The 20837-nt window shown below is 37.3% G+C and overlaps 1 protein-coding gene across 1 annotated transcript in view; it reads right to left on the bottom strand.

The window, feature by feature from the left end:
- The window catches only part of LOC104566703 (transcription initiation factor TFIID subunit 4), a 128667-nt gene that overhangs the window by 55782 nt on the left and 52048 nt on the right, over positions 1 to 20837 (bottom strand). Inside the window, exons 11-13 of the mRNA XM_088536510.1 lie at positions 19459 to 19589; positions 18867 to 18992; positions 9913 to 9969 (exon numbers count right to left, since the gene is read on the bottom strand). Coding sequence (XP_088392636.1) covers positions 9913 to 9969; positions 18867 to 18992; positions 19459 to 19589 — 314 coding nt within the window. The remainder of the gene's footprint in view (positions 1 to 9912; positions 9970 to 18866; positions 18993 to 19458; positions 19590 to 20837) is intronic.

Here is a 20837-nt window from a genome sequence, read left to right as displayed (position 1 = left end):
GGGAGCCCAAAAGTTCATACAATAAGGGAGTTGCCAACCACCACTCATTTCATGGCACCTCAAAATCCAGAAGCAGCACCACCTATATCATCCTACAGAAAGAAACCTGCTGGGCATCTGAGGGCATGAAATTTCTCTCGTTACATTCCTACAGTGGAAAAGAAAGATATTACTTTAAAAACAGAAGAGAATCTTTTACATGGGAAAATTCCTGATGTAATATTTTGGTGTGATTCAGAAAAGGTGTGCATCTAATTTTACTCTAAAATTTCTTCACAAAGAAAAACCCAAATATGTTCTGAAAACTCATATTTAAGCAGGCCTTTCGTTGTATGATGAGACAGCAATGGTCTATTAAGCAGAACTCAATTGGTGTGTATGCAATCTGAAAGATAATGTAAATGACAGATAGATTTCTTCTCTCCCACCTCCTCTCAGTTTACAAAAATTAGAGCAGAATTAGAGCAGAAAGTTAGAGCAGAATTTGTAACAGCTATTGCTTGTTGGGAAATACCTGCAAAAATATGTTTCAAAACAAAACTGAATTCCAATTCGAAAACGAGTCTTCTTCACTGGTTTTGCTTGACAATTTATGTTCCAAACTACTTTTTCAGAAACTTGTGAATACAAGTAACAATCCAGAAAAACAAAACTAACTTTTACAAAGGGGCACAAATCTTTCTTGCTTAATGCCCCCAAATTGCCTTCCAACAGCAGAGCCGCATGGAAACCTCTTGGTAACAAGCATACAATGTCAGCGTATTTCACTTGCTTACATCGCTGCTAATGCCTCAAACAGCAGCTTGCATTAGTACAGATACACTGACATACAAAACCTAAAGAAATTACAGTGTCACTGTGCTAATTTGAAGGCTGCTTTCACCCAGCTGCGTCTTCTAGAATCATTTTACCTTGGCAGACATAAGACATCAGCTAAACATCCAACCGTGCTCGACTGTCCAGCCATCGCTGCTAATTTGCCAAAGAAACGAAAAGGAAAAAAAAAATAGCTTTCTGACAAAAACAACAAATTGTACCCTTATTTAATTTATGAAGTACTTGTATAATATATTATTTTTGGCTATTGTTATCATATTCACCGGCCACATTTTGTTCTGCTCTAGCCCGTCCTTTCCAAAGGATGGACCTCGCTTACCTTTATTTATAAACATCTATAAGACTCTCAAACCTGATATGCGTCTTTACAAGATATCATAGTTCAAATAATATAAACAAAAGAATTCATTCTTTAAATCTGAAGTGTAAAAAATATGCTTACTGGGCTGGAAATATCTAGAAAATTTATTTTAAAATATTTTCTTTTTAAAAAAATACACTCTTCAAGTAAAGAGTGTAAAAAAAAAAGCATTTATTTTTGGTTATATGGCCTCAGTGTTACCTTGCTAATTGATACAACTGGGGTTTCGTTAATATATTTGCCAAATTTTGATCAGCTACAATGGAGCATATATTTTTAGAGTCTAAACATAAACATGATAACACATGACTTTTCACGCATTGCATAAAAATTTGTATGCAATTCTAGTAACAGTCAAATTAAGTTCTAAAAATCTATAAGTAACAATTACAAACTAATTGTAAAGATGTATCAGATACAACTTGCTCCTTAAGAAAAGCCTTATATTTTGTTTTCACAGCAATAAGGCACCATTCACTTTTACAATGCTAAAATAATTTAAAAAACAGTTTAATAAAAATGAAAATTTATTTTAACAAGAGCTCAGCACTATATGTAGATAAAAATAATGCACCCTGCCTGTACAGGCATTACCCTGCCACCGTACTGTACTCCACCGATTTGATTTTGCAGAAGGAAATTATTATGTTGGACAGAATTTAATTTAATTTAGATTTCTCCTAGATTAATGAGGTAATCTTGTATCAAGTTGGGGTTAGGGGAAAGACAAAAAAAAAAGTCTCACCCTTGACTCAACAGTAATTAATATACACTTTACCAAAGCAAAAATAAAATGATTTGACTCAGTTGGAAAATATCGTTCCTTTGATCCCTTAGCAATTTCCCTTCAACTATCCAGTTTTCTGACTCTCTGTACAGCTAATTTAACAGCAACCCCCATCTTCAGCTAAATAATTGCCTTCACTTGTACTCTAAGCACAGCAAAATAAGTTGAAAGTTTCTCATTCCTCAGTTTTACAGAAAATTACGCAAACAGTTCTGTTGAATAAAAAGACTGCAAGAAGTTGTTCATACGCATTCATAGAATTCATGGCAAGGTAATACTTTATCCTTAGAAACACAGGAATATTTTTTGCATTACTCATGAAATTGTGAAGATCTACACGTGGAAATCCATGTCCAATACATTACTGGTTATAGATAATATTGTTTCTGCTGTAGGAGTAGTCAGTTAAAATTAACTAACACCATAAAAACGAAAAGGGTCCAATCCCATGGCACTGCTGCATGACAAAGTCCAACTATTTTTCTGGATACAAACAACAGAACCATAGCCAAGAACATGGTGAACAGGGTTCTGCCTCTGTTATCTAGACTTTCACATGTGTTCACAAAACATTCTGCAAGACGGTTGTAGTGCTAGCAGCCTGATGCAGAAAAAGAGTAACTTAAAATTCCAGTTCTGATACATCCCTAATTGCCTAAAGTGTTCAAGTATCTTTATTTCAGGTGTTACATTCCTTAGCTTTTCCTTCTTTCCACATACTGACCTTTAGATGGGTTAGAGAGTTAAATGGAAATTAATTTAAACTTATTTTCTATCCAGAAGTTCAACTTCTCAATGCAGTGTTTTATAATAATCTTCTTAAAAGATTGTTTTTGAATCAATATTTTTATGCCAGGCATGATAAAACAGAAAACTTATTTTAGATTTCTCATTAAGAAAGATTCTGCATTACTAACAGTCTTTGAGCACTTTGGTTCAGCTTAAAAAATGAATAAATGAGCTTACCAAACAAAACAGAAACATTTTCCTTTGTTTTTCATTTTCAGTTATGCCTTATGAAAACATGGATAACTGCTACACACTATTATTTAAATAGTTTAAAGGAACCACTCCTACTGAGTTGCTAAATAATTACAAACACGGTGCCAAAAAGTTAGCGTAAATTTTTTTATAATCTAATTTTTAAACATATGGTGTGGACATGGATTTTCAGTATTCCTGATAAGAAATATTACTTTTTAAACGCAGAATTTCAAAATTTTAAGGCACTGTTAAAGATGTATAGAACGTACATCCAATGAAATACTTTTTTTTTTGAGGGGATGAAAGAAGGAGAAGGGAGAGGAGGAAAGGAGAAAGAAGAATCCTATGCTCTCTTTTTTTTTTTCTCTCTCTCTCTTAACGGCCTAGATGCTTTTGTGCCCTCCCTCAGACCATGTTTCAGAATTTAGAAATCGGTTGAATAAGGTTCATTAAAGCTCCTGCAGCAGAGGACATCGTGGAGCAGGCTTTGCTATAACTTCAGCAGACACAACTACACCAGGGAGCATCGAAGGAAGCTGCCCACGGTCTGTTTATGCGAGGGCTGCCAAAAGCTCCCCAAGCCACCAGCCTGTGTAACAGCCACCACAGCATCCAGCTTCAATACAGATCTCTATTAAATAACTGCATCACAGTTTTAAAAGACGGGCTATCTGCACTGATGAAGATATGCAAATGGAATTGTCTGCTGTCCTCGCTCATATTCAACGAGTCCCCTATCGTGAATATCAACAGGTTGGAGATTTCACTCGCATGGGAGAATAGGTTCCACTGGGCGTTATCTAAACTGATCTAGGCCCTGGATACACGCCCAGACATTTATGGCGTCTGGTTTAAGTTTTTATTATTATGCAATATTCCTGGTTGGTGATGACACCAAGATTTTAACCAAGTTAATCTTTTAGGATCAACAAACTCAGCTACTTCACTTTTAAATTAAAAGACTGTTAGCCAACAGATACTGAGTATGCAGAAGAATATCCATGATAGAAAGTATTTTTAAGATCCAACCTCCTCTTTCTTTTATTAGGTATTGACTCAATTCTTCCCAAACTTGAGTTATTCCTGCAATCAGTTATATGGCCTGTTTTATGTTCTATTTAATGAACTCTTTTTATGTAATTTGGAGGACACTTTCTTTAATGTATATTTGTGAGTTCCTATTTTTCCAACAGACTACATAAATCACAATGTATTTTCTAAAACATGCTTTTCAGAAGTTTAACCAGGCAAAATGCTGTACACTCTACTCACAAAGGATGCTATTTCCTATATTAAGCTGCACCGAAAGGCAAGTGTTGCCAAATTTGTTGCTAAACAGTGTAACAAGTAACTGGTGAAGAGAAGCATTTTTCCTGAAATAGAAAAATAGTTGAAAATTGAAAATATTTTCCACTTTTCTATTAAAGAGATTTACTATTAAAGCAATAATGCAATATATACTGACAAAAAACATCACCATCTATAGCCTACATGGAAAGCTGCTGAAAAGTTTAAGTAACAGTGTGAAAGTAAATGGAGAATTTTAACCAATACAACCTCCCTAAAGGCAGCCCCCTATTGCCCTCAGTCAGGACCCTTTGAAAGGGACTGTGGCTAAAGCAAAATAAAGCAACTGAATGGAAATAAGAGTGGGCTTGCACTGACTTAACTAAAACAGGGCAAGTCTGTGTGTGAATGGAACCTTACTGTTATATCTAGGCTCCACAGTAAGGCCATATCTACATGGACCTTCTGTTTGTTTTGGTTAAGCATTTAATGGCAATTTAAACTTGATTTATGCCAGTTTGGTTCAAACAGTATGTGAGCTGGCCTGAAGGCCGGCTAATAAATGGAGTAAGGCACAGCTACGGAACAAAAAATAACACCACCTTAACAAATCCATTTCTAAAACTGTTCAAAGGACATGCTGACCTTCCCGCATATTTTCCTGATGACAGTGATAGGAGGAAAGAAGGCACCTTCAGTTAGTAGCTCTGTGAAAATAAAGAACTAAAAATTTTGTTTTAAATTAAGACAAAACCCAGAAACACCAGATCACCCCATTGTGGTCTCCATTCTCTTTCCTAGACTTCATATGTTGCTTGCTTTGTTTTAGATATTCACTCACTTTACCTGGCTGGGATCAGAGCAATTCTTTAGGAAAACAAACAGTCTAGCAATCACATCAATCACATCACAATCACAGTTACACAAGCTAGAAAATGTTCCAAGCATCTTGGATGTTCTCTTCATGATTTTTAAAACATTAGTTGATAGACCTCTCACTGCTAGCCAGAAGAATACATGAGCAACAAGGGTCTTCAAGCAATATGCCAGCCATTGAGGACATCACGAAACAGAGCTTCAAATTCAGCTTATTATGAAAACAGTATCATAGTCATCAATTTACATAAAATCTGGAATAAACTCAACTTTTATTTCAATTATTGATCATAAACACACTTAAGAGTAGTCTAGCTGGCAGTAAATTTTTGAAACTAGTACATTTTTGTACAAATTAGATCAAAACGTTTAGTTTCAGGTAACAAAACTACCTCAAATGCCATCTGGCTAATAGATCTTTCGTACTACAAAATTAGTGATTTTTTAATTTCAGTAGTGAGTGAATTAGATACATTCTGTATTCAATGCAGGAAAAAAAAATATAAACAATATTAAACTAAAATCTTGCCAGTCCCATTTCCACTTCCTTCTTTCTAGCAGTTAATGTGAAATAATATGTTTTTATGAAATACACTTAAATATTTTAAGTGAAAGTCTCTAAATCAGCTGAAGAATGTTTCAGAACCCTAATTACTAAAACCAGAGACAGGCATATATTTTCTATGGTTTCATAGAAAACCTGGTTTCATAGAAAAAAACCTGGTTTCATAGAAAACCTGCTGGGCGTGGAGGAAGTGCCGCTTGAAAAATAACCAGCTCTCTTGGGCCCCCCTGCCTTCTAGAGCACTAGCCCATGGGATTCTTCCGAGGAGGTCTCTGAAGAGGCTAAAGTTGGCCCTCCTGAAGTCCAAAGTAGCCTTGCGACGATGGACTTCAGGAGGGCCAACTTTAGCCTCTTCAGAGACCTCCTCGGAAGAATCCCATGGGCTAGTGCTCTAGAAGGCAGGGGGGCCCAAGAGAGCTGGTTATTTTTCAAGCGGCACTTCCTCCACGCCCAGCAGCAGTGCATCCCTGTGTGTAGGAAGGGAGGCAGAGGGGGCAGGCGACCTGCGTGGATGAGCCGGGAGCTTGTGGCAATGCTCAAGCAGAAGGCAGCGGTATACAGAATGTGGAAAAAAGGACAGGCCCCCTGGGAGAAATACAGGAACGTAGTCAGGGAGTGCAGAGATGCGACAAGGAAAGCTAAGGCACGTCTGGAAGGCAAGCTGGCAAGGGACGTTAAAAATAACAAAAAAAAATTCTTCAAATACATTAACAGCAAAAGGAAGATCAGGGAGAACGTGGGTCCGCTGGAGGACGGGATGGGCACCTTGGTTACAAATAACACAGAAAAAGCAGAGTTGCTCAATGCCTTCTTTGCTTCGGTGTTTACCAAGGGCAGCCCTTTAGAGCCCCAGGCCCTAGAGGCAAGAGAAGAAGCGGGTGGAGAGGAAGACTTGCCCTGGGTAGAGGAAGATTGGGTCAGAGAGCACCTAAGGAACCTCGATACCCACAAATCCATGGGCCCTGATGGGATGCACCCCAGAGTGCTGCGGGAGCTGGCAGATGCCATAGCTAAGCCGCTCTCCATCATCTTTGAAAGATCCTGGAGAACGGGGGAGGTGCCGGAAGACTGGAAGAAGGCCAATGTCACGCCAGTCTTCAAAAAAGGCAAGAAGGAGGACCCAGGCAACTACAGGCCAGTCAGCCTCACCTCCGTCCCCGGAAAAGTGATGGAACGGCTCATACTGGCTGTTGTCTCCAGGCACATGGAGGACAAGAAGGTGCTCAAGAGTAGTCAGCATGGATTCACCAAGGGAAAATCTTGCCTGACTAACCTGATAGCCTTCTATGATGAAATGACCGGCTGGATAGACGAGGGGAGAGCGGTGGATGTCGTCTATCTCGACTTCACCAAGGCTTTTGACACCGTCCCTCACAACATCCTCCTGGGCAAGCTCCGGAAGTGTGGGATAGATGAGTGGACAGTGAGATGGATTAGGAACTGGCTGGATGGCAGGGCCCAGAGAGTGGTGATCAGCGGTGCAGAGTCTAGTTGGAGGCCTGTGGCTAGTGGGGTCCCCCAGGGGTCAGTCCTTGGTCCAGTCCTGTTCAATTTATTCATCAATGACCTGGATGAAGGCACAGAGTGCTCCCTCAGCAAGTTTGCTGATGATACCAAACTGGGAGGAGTAGCCGATACCCCAGAGGGCTGTGCTGCCATCCAGAGGGACCTGGACAGACTGGACATGTGGGCGGTGAAAAACCTCATGCAGTTCAACAAGGCCAAGTGCAAGGTCCTGCACCTGGGGAGGAATAACCCCAGACACCAGTACAGGCTGGGGACCGAGCTTGTGGAGAGCAGCTCTGCGGAGAAAGACCTGGGTGTCATGGTGGACGACAAGTTGACCATGAGGCAGCAGTGTGCCCTCGTGGCCAAAAAGGCCAATGGGATCCTGGGCTGCATTAAGAAGAGCGTCTCCAGCAGGTCGAGGGAGGTGATCCTGCCCCTCTACTCAGCCCTGGTGAGGCCGCATCTGGAGTACTGTGTCCAGTTCTGGGCTCCACAGTACAAGAGGGATGTGGAGCTGCTGGAGAGAGTCCAGCGCAGGGCTACAAGGATGATCAGGGGCCTGGAACATCTGCCCTATGAGGAGAGGCTGAGGGAGCTGGGCCTGTTCAGCCTGGAGAAGAGAAGGCTGAGAGGGGATCTAATCAGTGTATATAAATACCTCAAGGGAGGGAGTGCAGAGGATGGTCATGGTATCTTTTCAGTGGTGGCCACTGATAGGACTAGAGGAAATGGCCGGAAACTGAAACATCAAAAATTCCATAGGAACTTAAGGAAAAATTTCTTAACAGTGAGGGTGACAGAGCACTGGAACAGGCTGCCCAGAGAGGTTGTGGAGTCTCCTTCTCTGGAGATCTTCAAAACCCGCTTGGATGCAGTCCTGTGCCACGTGCTTTAGGTGTCCCTGCGTATGCAGGGGGGTTGGACTAGATGATCTCTAGAGGTCCCTTCCAACCCTAAGCATTCTATGATTCTATGATTCTATGATTCTATATAGGTAGAATGAAATGCAACTTCAGAGAGAGGCATGCAGCCAGCAAATTATACACTTTCATTAGAAGGGTGGGAAAACAGGCAGGGCTAATGTACAAAAGAATAGGGTGCAGCACTCTGCAACAGAAATCCTGGTATTCACTCTGCATTTACTCAGACATGTTATCATATCCAGGAAAACCACGTCTTTTGAGTCTCATACAACTTGATCTAAGCATTTTTAATTAATTAACACCAAAATATTTGCTACTCTTTATTAATATCACTATTGCTACTACTTAGAAAACATGTCATACACTTTCTTTTACTCACAAGTCAGCAAGCATCACTCCCTCTAGCGGATAAGGAATACAAGTTAAGCGGACACGCTGAATTTTCACAAGAGAGGTTAGACACTGGAAAGGCAACAATACTGGCTAGAGAGCAAGTCTTCTATTCTGTCACAGCTATAAAGACAACCACTATTTCATTCTGATGGCAAAAATACGTGTTTTTACTAGCCCTGTTGTTTACTTTTTCATCCTCAAGTTTCCAAGGAACAAAAAGAATCACAATTAACAGAAATAATATATTTCCTTGTGCCACAGTTATTTCTAGATTGCTTTCCTTTACAACAGCACAGTAGTTTTAGTCCTCAGCTCAACAGCAAGTTTTGCTACATTTCTCAAGTATCAACCATTTTCACATATTTTCAAATCTAATTCTGTCCAGATACTAAATTTTAGTAGTATTAAAATCCTGTGTCTTTTCCAGTCACGTAACTTGATTACTCTATTTCTGCCTAATATCAGCTCTGGAAACACTTATGGCCTAAAGTTTACAAGAACTCACTTTGACAAATCTTACTGCTTAATCAGGAAAGACAAAACTCATCTATGTAATTTTTTTTCGTCTGTAATATATATAAAATCTGTATAGCTAACGGAGCAATAAAATATTGCCAATAGCAAAACAAAACCAGAAAAACAGGTCAATAGAAAAGTACTCATTATATGCATTTTCCATATATATTATCTTCTAATGCATTTTTTCTATTTCCCAAAGATGATGCTACTGTGTTTTTTTTTTTTTAAAAGTAGGAATGGCTTTCCACTGATGCAATTTTTAGGTCTTTCTAACTTAAGATACCACCTGATCTTAAGCCATAAAATGCCTTAAGCAAAGTACAGCCACTCTCATTTACAGCAAATTAGGCTACTGAGTAGTTCACAAAATGCTACCCCTAGATTGACATAGCAAAACTTTAGCTGAAATTATTTGGTAATTTTAAGATTATTGTAACTTAAGCTGAATAAATAGCACACTGAACGACACTGTGGAGAAAAAAAATAGCAATACTATTAAGACTATTACCAAATCAAAATTGTTAACTAAAGTAACACATTTCTAAGACAGTGACATTTTACAAAAAGACAAAGGCATGTATTTTCCACCAAAATCTAATGTCATTGACATCAACAACCAACAAAAGCTACAGCTACCTAAAATGGAAATCAAAATGTAATGTATGGAAATATTCTCTTATAAAAATCTCCTTAGGCTGCACATGTATTAATGTATTAGTTTGCAAACATTAAGATCAAAGGCAAAGCAACAAATACATCCTAAAAAGTTTTTAGTCAGATTTTTATTAACGATATACAAGTAGCAAGGCATAAAAAATTAATATGTTCAAGCCTTGAAATGTCAAGTGTAATGATCTCTAACTCTGCTTACCTCCTTTGCTTTTTGTTTCAGTCTAGCTTGCTCTGGGTCTTCTTGCCTTGAGCGACTCTACATGTTGAAAAAAAATGGGGAAAAAAGGTTAACAGATGGTTTAAGATCCCCTCATCTGTTCCAGTAAGTTAAAAAACAGCAAAGAAAATGGAACAGGATACAAGGTGCCAAAGATGGGATGCTTAAATTCATAGAAGTGCAATTTCAAACCCGTAGGCCTCACCCAAAAGACTGTTAAATAATCAGATGTAAATAAGATCTACTCTAGATTTCAAGAGAAAAAAAAACTCTGCTTTTGCCAATTCTAATGTTTCCATACAGGTTTTGATTTCAATTATTTACTATAAATACAAATTCAAAGATCTGGAAGTGACACTCTTGCAATTATCCAATCTTTTTAATTTAAACATTTCCCAGTCAATTATTTTTTAAAAAACAAACAAACAAAAAATCCCTGCAACCAAACTCTTTCTTCACTTGTTGGTACAGAGAGACAGAGAATGCATGCAGAATAGGTCTAAAGTCACCTTCCCAAACAGCAAACCTTCATGATAAAAATGTTCTTATCTGTATGAATTTATTTTGTGTACAGCATTAAAATACACGTAAGTTCAGCTCATCCATCCACTGCTATTAACACTATTGTTGCATTTCTTTTAATTGCAGACATACTAATAAATGGTAATTTTCATAGCTTTTTTTCCTGTGAAAAGTAGAAACTATAGCTTTCAATATCCACTAATGGCTAATTGTTCTTGCAACCCATGACAGTACATTTCTTTAGACAGCGTTGCATAACTCTATGTTAAAAATTGTAACTATAATTTTTTTAATGCTCCATAAATGTACTCAAATGGACAAAATTCAGAACTCCAGAGGTAGATGGTACACCTATTAGCACTCTTTCCTAACCGCATGAGTGATCAGTATTCAGAAAAAGTATCACAAAAAGCTGTAAGATAGTAAAATCTGTGGAAATTTTACGATATGCACAGAAAACAGTTGTTCCTGATACCTGAAAGATATCTGAAATATTTGAATATTTCTTTGAGATTTGAAGTGAACTCCTTTACATTACTCCTAAAAGAATAACAGTATCCATCTTTGTCTGCCCTGTTCTGTGCTAAAGATTTACCTGCAACTTGAAAGAGCAGTAGTTTGCAAACATATATACACTCACTATTTTTTTCCTTGTGTTTATATTTTTCATTTTTTTTCCAGATTTAAAAAAAACCATGATGAAATCCAAAGGGAGATATTTTAAAGGCAGGGGTGCATTTCCTATTGTAAGCATATTTGGAGTAAGCCTTGACTATAATTTGGTAGACAGGGCACAAATGACTCTCAATTCACTATATTCACTTTTTTTTTTTTTTTTAAACTGGGACCACTTTCTAAGCTAATGTGGCATACATATAAAAAGCAATGATGGCATGACCAGATCAAAATTAAACAATAACAAGATATTTTGAAGATGTGCCTGATTTCTTCGCTGTGCACATTGGTTTCTTCTTCCAGCACCACCTTCTACTGACAAAGCGCTTGTCAGAATGAAAGGCAGTTTGGAAGGACAGCTCTAGAGTCAAGTAATGAAAAATTAGATTTTGATGTTGCAGTTCTGCCCAAGAAGAAAATATTCCAACATGATATAGCTTCAGATTCCTTCCAATTTCAGCAGTAAGACAAAAAGAAAAATGCAGCATATAATCTGACCTAGTTAATGTTTAAAAAAAAGAAAGGTTTTTCAAGAAATGCGTGGATTTGCGAAGGAACTGGGGTTATAATCAGTAGAGAAATTACTAAGAACTTGGTTATATTTGTACTTAGTCTGTAAAAATAAATAAAAGGTAGATAATTGCTACTGTAAGAAATGGATTTAAGTAAGTATTTATGATGAGCTGACAGGTCCTTTCTCTGTCATTTTTCAATCACAGCTTAATCATTGTGTGCCTTAGTTTCTCCAGCACGATATATGGAAAATCATACTTAGTCCTTTCAGAACACTCTGATGATATATTTATAAAAGTACAATGAACTTCCATTGCCTTCAGAGTCTCACAGTGAAAGCAGCAGAAATAAAAAGTTTTCTTATATTACTGTACGAAGCCGAATCATTGTCAAATGCAAAGTGCAAGTTAAAAGTACTTCAGCTTAAGGAGGAAGCTGAGTCCTTGGAGGATCAAGCTGAGGCTTCTAACATAGTCACCAAGTTTCCACAAGAAAGTGATAGTATCTTGGAAAACATACCAGATCCATACTGCATTTGGGGACATCATGACAAAATTGAAAGCAAAAGATGCAAAATATCATCTCAATTTTTTGGACTCCATAAGCAAAGGAAAAGCTCATAAAAGTATTACACATTTCACAATATTATATTTAAAAGCTTTTTTGTTCCAGAAGCTAATCTAGTAAAGTAAGATTTGGAGTTCAGGATAATCTGAAAAAAGCAGACTCTGGAAATAGGAACAAAACAAAATGATCTGTTCTGCATAGACCTCCAGCTCATTTGCAAAAAAAAAAAAAAAAGAAAAGAAAAAAAAAGGCATAAAAAGGTTGCAGAGGTAAAACAGATAGACAAGTCGACAAGTCCTGACTGATATTAAATACAGAATTCCATTAGTAGGGAAGATTTAAAATATCAGGTATGTTAGAAAGGTAAACCTAGAGTTAGAAGTGATCGTGGAATTACTCTTACATTCAGAGTAACACAATGAGTTTCTGGTTATTCACTTAACCTATACAAAAAATTCTTTCTGAAGGCTCAGGCTCATTTCAGACAACTAGAATTCCAACTTCACACTAGATGGGTGCATTTATTACCCATGGTATAAAGCAGCACACTAATAATATTAAGGCATTTTTAGCTGTCATTTTCCATTTCCTTTGCTGTTCAGATAAATTTTACTTATTTATTTATTTTTAATGACAGATTGTGTAGAATTAAAACACCTTCCTGTTGACTAAGTCAGTTTGGAAATCAGTAAACTTTAGACACAAATTCATCAGAATACGCAGACTAAAATTTGTTAACGGAAAAGGATAAACAACTATTACTTTATTAATTCTTCATTTTAAAATAGTCTATTTCAAAAATTTAAAATAATTTATTAATGGCTTCTTTTGTGCTGATGTAACATGGATTAAAGCACATCTAAGCAAACAAAAATGTCAAACTTAACAAAGGTGCCCAGATAGGCTTTAAAAATGTCATTGGCTTCTCTTTGCACTCCATTCCACATGTAAGCATCTCCTTACTTTGAAGAGTTTGGGCAATTTTGCTGCTGCTCAGCTCCTGTAATGCCTATCACCATTTTTATTCATCAACCACTTTAATATTTTACATGCAGTTTTGCCAAGCTACTAGCTAATCGTTCCCTTTTTTGCATGTGTGCAGTTTTAACTCTTTCTTCAGTCACGCCACATTCTTGTTCTCCTTTTCCTCTAATCTCCCAATCTGAACCTGCCATGTCTCACTTTTCTTTGTCAAACAGACATTTTTCCCAAAATCTTTTAGTGCACCAATGCCTGCTTCCTCTAACGCTTCAAAAACAGCCAACAACCATGAAAGTCTACTGGAATATGTTCAAAGAATTCATCATGACTCTATTCCCTCCTCCTACTTCTGTTCTTCATATCTGTAACTGTAAATGACGCAAGCTGGATTTATGCAATATATATTTTTTGTCAGTAAATAAATCTATTTAGAAGCAAGCTAGCTTCCTATAGTAGCTTTAAAAAAACCTGACTGATCTTCACCAGACAACTTACTTTTAAAGACATTAAATTTTGTCGGCTACTGACATTGAGAACATATTCACCAAACCAGGTTTGCTAACATTTCTTCAAAACACAATCTACTTTTACTAGGCCAGACAGCCTGATATTTTAATTGTTAAGAATTAAAGTGTTTTATGGTAGAGAACTTGCTATCATACCTATCTGAAAAATGCATAGATCACATTAGCTCTATGGAAATGTTATACTTTGAAAGTAAGAAAAGCAGCATATGCTAAGACGTGTATTCAAAATATCCTAGAAAGAAGGGGGTTCATTTACATGTTTCCAAACTCCTTAGTGTTCCAAACCCCAGCTTTTTTTCCTCTCCTTACTTTAATAAGGAAAAAAGCACAAATGCCACAAAAGCTGACCTGTAATCACACACATATCCATGCATTAAGAGCTGGATTTGGTATTTCACAGAAGTATCTTTTTCTTTTCTTAAGGATATTTATAATGTTAATTTAGTATTCCAATAGATATAATAATTGTTTTTCAAACTGGGCGATGCTCTGCCCATCCACACAGACTAACTACGTGGGTGGACTAACTGGCCTACGTAACCATGATCATTACTCAGTTTTCTGTTGTAATGTGAAAGCTGCACAGCTCTTACATTTTCTCTCACTAAAATAAAAGCTTTCTTCCAGAACATTTTTAAGCCTTCAGCTTGTAAAACCTGTGTTTTAAAAGCTCTCAGGGTCTCTTCTGGGCACAGACTTCTTTCCTGCTTTCAGCAACACCTGATCACTGTCAGGGCACTTGGAGCTCTGCTCCCTTTTTCCAATATATATATATACTAGGAGTCTTTAATGTTTTAAATTCATTTTTCCCTTTTTTTTTTTTCATTAAAGCTAACAGTCACAACTGCAGGTGCTGTACTATTGAGAGCCACAACTACGCCAACAGTTTCAATTTTAAACCTATTTTTCCCCATTGATGACATTAGAACTTCACCCACGGCTGTACCAGCTTATAACTTTCACTTTTAATTAAAGAAATTAAATTGGCAACATGAAACACTTTGCTTTCGCATTAGCTTTGTTAATAAAAAGTGAAAGTTAAAAGCGGCATAGCTGAGGGTAAAACCCCAGTCAGAGCTACGACCACACTGAGGTGGAATGCAAGAGCACAGGTCTCGAGAAGATTTATTTAAAAATCATTCAAATTGAAGTAACAAATTCCTAAAAATTCAGAAAGGGATCTCAGCACAGTCATCTGCCTTTGCTCTCATCAGAAGCGAGTTGCAAGGTCCAGTTCAGAGAGCTCCTCGTGTCACAGAAGGCTGCTCTACACCCGCTGCCTTCGCAGAGGTAGCGGGAAGGATGAAGCCGGCAGGGAGGCCGAGCTCCTCTCCGTCGGAGGCGACAGCACGGGCCCTGCACATTTCCACCACACCACTTCCATGACACCTCTGCAACCAAGAAAGCACTTCAGCCTCTAAGACTGTTACCTTCACCTACAGACAGTATCAACCACAAATACTAATTAACTTCAGAATCAACACCAAGTATCATTTCCCATTAACCAATTCAATGATATAGAACGGAATCCACGTGCAGATCTTATTTCTGTGATTACTGTACTTTTATTTTAATATACTAAAAGTTGATGGCCAGTGTTACTGATGTAAAACATCCAAAAAACAGGCTCATGAGTCCTCAAGATATAGTCTATTAAAGATACAAAGAACAAAATTAGTAATTGGCCAATAAAATAAAATGTGCATTTAGAGAGCTTGAGCAGATAAATGAATACAGTAATTTTAACATGATCAGCTCTGTTATACAGAGCATTATTTCTTGTTTCCTGAAAACAAGGAGAAATTTTTATTGTTTATTATAGAAAGCACAAATCAAAAATAGAATAATCAACTCCTATTCTCCTATTCAATCTCCTGTTCCACTTTTTTTTGCCTGCTACCAGCAGTATTTCCATCCTTACCCCCTGAACTGTACAATCTATATGTTCCAGGACTTGGAACAGCAGCAAAGGATGCAAGGGACAAGTCTGGCACTATAGCAAGACCTGCACCCTGCTATGCTAGAAGGGCCACACAACACACCATGTCAAACGCAAAGGTAAATTCCTCAAGTGATTTCAGCCTGACTTTTGACCTTTCTGCTGTTGGGAGACTCTCCTTTGCTCTTTTTATGATTCCCACACCAAGTACTACCAGAGTTGAAAGATCCCTTCTGTACATACATACCGAGAGCAGCCAGCGGGAAACACACAAAGGAAAAAGCCCCAGGAAAACACACGAGGGGAAAAGCTGACTCTGCCAAATGGTTCCTGTATAGAGACTGCTCTCCAGAAACATAAATAAAAGATGGTCTCTCCTTAGGCTCTTGTTCCCTTACCCTGTCGCTGGCACATTAGGAAGATAATGCGAAATAAAGTAGCGACACCCAAGTCACTTGTAGTCGCTCCCTGTGCAGCTCCGACGCTAAATCCTGCTCATGCTGCCTGGCTGTAGCGGAGGGCGGCCTGCAGCAGCGGCCGACTGCGGATCACAGTTTGGGGAACTCATATTTTAAAATATTTCTACTGGAAAAAGCACTGCTTTGTGGATATACAGTCCGAGCTTCCATATATACTCTATGGTATGTGATGCAGAAGAAATCATGCTAGCTCCTAAAACAGTGCAGTCACATTTTCAGTATTTTTTTTCAATTTTAAAGAAAAAAAGTAGATGCTGCACTTGCTACGACAGCATACCTTGTGAGTCTCCCATCCTCTCAAGTTTATCTTTACCCAAAATCTCTTACTGTAATATTAACAACAGTCACTACTGTTCTAAGCTGATGGTATGAAGCTCCTATTTCTCAAGTATTCCTCTGTCACAGCACATATGATTTTTAATGGTCTGTCACTTTACAAGCCAAATAAAATTGCTGTTTTGCTTTCAAGATAGTTTTCCAGCTCCATGATGGTTTTTACCTTGGGTAGTAATGTCAAAAATCTCAAAATAGTTTTTGAAGCCTAACTGTATTTTCTCCTGTCTCCACATCTATAGTTTTCTCTCTCATTCTTCCCAAAACATTTCCTGAATCTAAATCTGTCCTCTTAAGATGCTTATAAACTCCTTAATCATATCCCAGTATAACTAAAATTAGTTGCAGGTCTAGCAGAACACTGATACTTTCTTAATATTTTTCTACGATCTCAAAAAAAACTCTCAAACCAATAACACAAAACTGCAGAAACAGCACTGTCATTGACCATCATTTATATTTTCTTCTTACCAAATTCTAATGCAAATTACAATACCAGTTTCAAAGCTTCCCAATTCATCACGAATCCCCATCACTTCCAGCTATATTCCTTCATTCTCCATCATCTCGTCCTAATGAAGATGATTCTTTCACACCATCCCCTCCAAAGCCTAAAACCCTTCCTTCAGCGTTATCTTACCCTACTTCGGTTGCTAGCAAGGCTTCAAAGTGTAAATACTTAATTAAAATATAGCTTTCACTGAGCAAGCCAAACCTGTATTCTATACCAGACGGTAGCCTAGGTATCACTAGCAAGCAATTTTGAAACCTTCCCTAAAATTATCCTGTTGAATACCTTTAAATTAAACATGTTGTTAGATAACATGTCAACACATGTAAAAGATAAAAGATCGTTCTCTTTGTCCAAGTCCTATTAATAAGCTGCAGCTTTTTTTTAAAAAAAAAAGAACAAAATTTTAGATTCAAGCATTTACAAAACAAACAAACAAAAACACCCTGAAATTTAATTTCATTTTAAAATCCCAAGGCTTCTAACCTTTAAATGACACAACCCTTAATATTGCCTATATGAAGTACTAGCCCTGTTAGGAAGACGATAACCTCGCTAAGACATTGAGCATAAAAGATTACTACTTTTTGGAGAAAAAAGCCTGCCACTAGTCAACATCTCACACCATGACAATACTGCAGACAGACAGTAGCAAAACAAGATGTACATTGAACTCGTTCTGCTGGAGTCACAGCAGAGACAAAACACTTTCAAAGCCCAAGCAATCCCCCTGGTACCAACGTAGTGTACCCAGGATGCGCCACAGTTGGGGCTCTACAAATTGATGCCCCCTCATTTAGCCAAAGAATAACTACAGGCTATGAATAAAATGATAAAACTACTTTATACTGTAATACAGCATAAGGTACCTTGATCCAAGAAGCTTCTTTGCACAGCATTTCAGTCTCCAGAGCCAATTTAATCATTACCCTCCTTGCAGACACAAACATCAGCAGGCCACAAACAGACATGAAATGGTTACTGATCTTTAGCACTCGTTATCAGAGCAGCTGGGACAGATTTTAACTGTGTCAGTTTAATAAGTGTGTCATTACAATTACTGTATCCTTTCTGCAAAGTCTTAGATCTTCTTAGACAACTAGGCAAGTTCATGAGCACCAAAAAAGGAAGCCAAAAGACCCAGAGGTTTCCAATATACTGACATGCTGTAGTTCAGACGAATACTTGAGCTTGATGCACAGATTATTGGGTAAAAATTTAGTATGCAGGAATTCAGATTAAATGATCTTAACAATACTTTCTGCTAATGTACTGGTGACCTTGTGTTTGGATCACAACTTAGATGCAAAGAAAATCATGAAAAATCCATTTATTAGAATAAAAATTTGTAATTCAATCATATTTTGCCAAAATCTGAACACTGTCCTACAAAATTGTTTTAATAGACAGTCAATTCATAGGAACAGCAAGGTTGAGAACAAGTTGAACACTCCGTGATGGAAAAACACTGTTAACTGCCAAACTAGCATTTACACTTAATCACAACATTGTACAAGCACATCCCAGAAAGTTCACAATATCCTTAACTTCACACTTAAATGTGGGTACTGATAAATTAGAATTGCTCTTCCATGGCTACTTAAAGAAAAAAGAAAATCATCATATATATTTCTAGTGCACAACATTTAAATATTTATATCATGCTGTTTCCTATCAGTTTCTGTTTAGGAAGCTGATTCACTCATTCAATACTTTTATGAAGATGATTTCTTCTAATCAAGTAGAAGACTTTCTAATAATTTGCTCTTTCTGTAATCTGCAGGAATCAAAGTTGTTGCTCATGCACTTATTTACTAAATTTTGACTTCACAGAAATCTACTTAAAAAAAAAAAAAAAAAAAAAAAGAGAGAGAAAGAGAGAAAGATACCTTAGCAGCCTTTAGCAAGATTTCCCTCTCTTGTTCGTCTTTCCTTTGCTTTTCTAAACGCTCCAACTGTTCAAAAAACTTCAATTGTGATCGGACATCTGTAGCTTGTTCATACCATTCATCATCCTGCAAAATGAGAATAATATTTTATGAAAAACATTCATTCTCTTCAAGGTTATGCATTTAAGCAAGACTTTAAACACTATGCCATATTTTCCTTCCAATGTACTAGAAAAACAAAAACAAAAACCTGTAATGACAGAGTAATATGTTACAAAAAGAGAATGAAACCAGCCTATGCTTAATACTGTAGCTAGATTTTGATTATTTAGCTAGCATTTATTCATATGGAAAAAAAAAATAAGAATTGATATCACAATCACACAGATATCAGAAAGTTTTTTTTTTAAAAGGATGAAAGACATATTCGCCAATTAAAAACAATGAGGATGTATAATTTCTTTACAAAAATATTAGATTCCATTACTTACTTTGCACACAAAATGAACAAAGCAAATCTACACTGTGCTAAAAAAAATAGCTTACACCATTTCATTTTATAGCATTTAATACCTTGTCTTTGCACACTTACTTTGTGTGACTCCATACGGTGCTGTGTTATCACTGTTACTTTTTCTATCACTGTTCTTAATCTGTTTTGGGTTGCATGGGAAATAAAAGTAACCACCTCAGCTGGCACATCGGTAATTCCTAATTTTTTAGCTAAAGTGGAAAACAAAACAAAACAAAATTAGCTAACTCCTCCTCCTGAAAAAACAAAAAAAAAAAGTCATGTCAAATTCATAATTTCATTTACCTGAACAAAAAAAAATCCTTGAAAGCATATATCTACCTAGCTTTGGTGATACATTCACGACCTCTTGGAAACAGGTGTGATGTTATTGCAAAATTTTAAATGAGAAATTAGAGCTGTTACTTTCCACTTAAATATGTATGAATTTCTACAGTTTATACCAGCATCTCGAAAGAAAGTAAAACAGCGTATGAAAGAATTTGATCTCCCAATTCTTCTGAACAACAAAACGCAATTCCTTTATTTTCAGAAGTATTACTCCAGATTAACTTTGGTGTGATGTGAGCAGACTGTCTCCCAGAGCATGCTGTTGCATACCCTAGCTTACATTATCAGCATACTACCAATAAGAAAAACTGTTTAGAAGAAAGAATTATTTGACTATGAGGAAGTAAAAACATTTTAACTACAATTATTTTAAAAGTTTCCCAAAAGTTCCCAGAAGAATTCTTAAATATATCAAAATGCTTAGTGAGTACTGGATATAAATTTGCAGAGGTATGTACATACATAGTACCCTACCCTCTAGTCCTGTAAGTATGTATATACATGGGTACTTCCAGGGGGACTCACAATTTTCCAAACAGAAAACTGTATGTGCATGTACATATATATAGATTTCATCTATTAAAAAGAAGCATATTGGATGCCTTTTGCAAGGATTATTGGATTTGACCTACCATAAAACGATAAAACTGAGTTAGTTTTCTTTAACGCTTTAAATGAACCCAGATCTTCTAAAAACATGTGCAAATACGTATGTTTGTGATACAGGGATGCATATGCAGAATGTTACAGAAAAATCGTTTCAGAATATTTTGTAAAGTGCTTCCTGAACTGCTAATTCGAAAAGTAACCTTCATTTGTGGGGTGTGGGGAGCCAGGCGAATACAAACCTGAGAATCTTACAAGTATTTTTTGTGAAGCATCCCTCTTTTTCCAGCCCAACCTCAAGAGCAATAAACCGTCACATGTCTAAAAAATGAAGACGAACAAGTGAGCAGCGGTTTTATATTGATATGCACTTCTGTTACTTCAGCGCGGTGATCTGAACGGAAGTGGCAGTGCGGAGCATCACCCGTGGCTGGGTGTCAGCGCCGGCGTGGGGACAGTCAATCACTGCCAGCGCCGGGCCGGGAGCTGCCCCTCTCGGCAGG

This window comes from Tinamus guttatus, unplaced genomic scaffold (genome assembly GCF_059628265.1).
Source record: "Tinamus guttatus ecotype Peru unplaced genomic scaffold, ASM5962826v1 Tinamus_guttatus_pri_ptg000674l, whole genome shotgun sequence".
NCBI lineage: Eukaryota > Metazoa > Chordata > Aves > Tinamiformes > Tinamidae > Tinamus > Tinamus guttatus.
The sequence above is the reverse complement of the archived record's forward strand: the minus strand, read 5'-3'. Positions and strand labels throughout refer to the sequence as shown.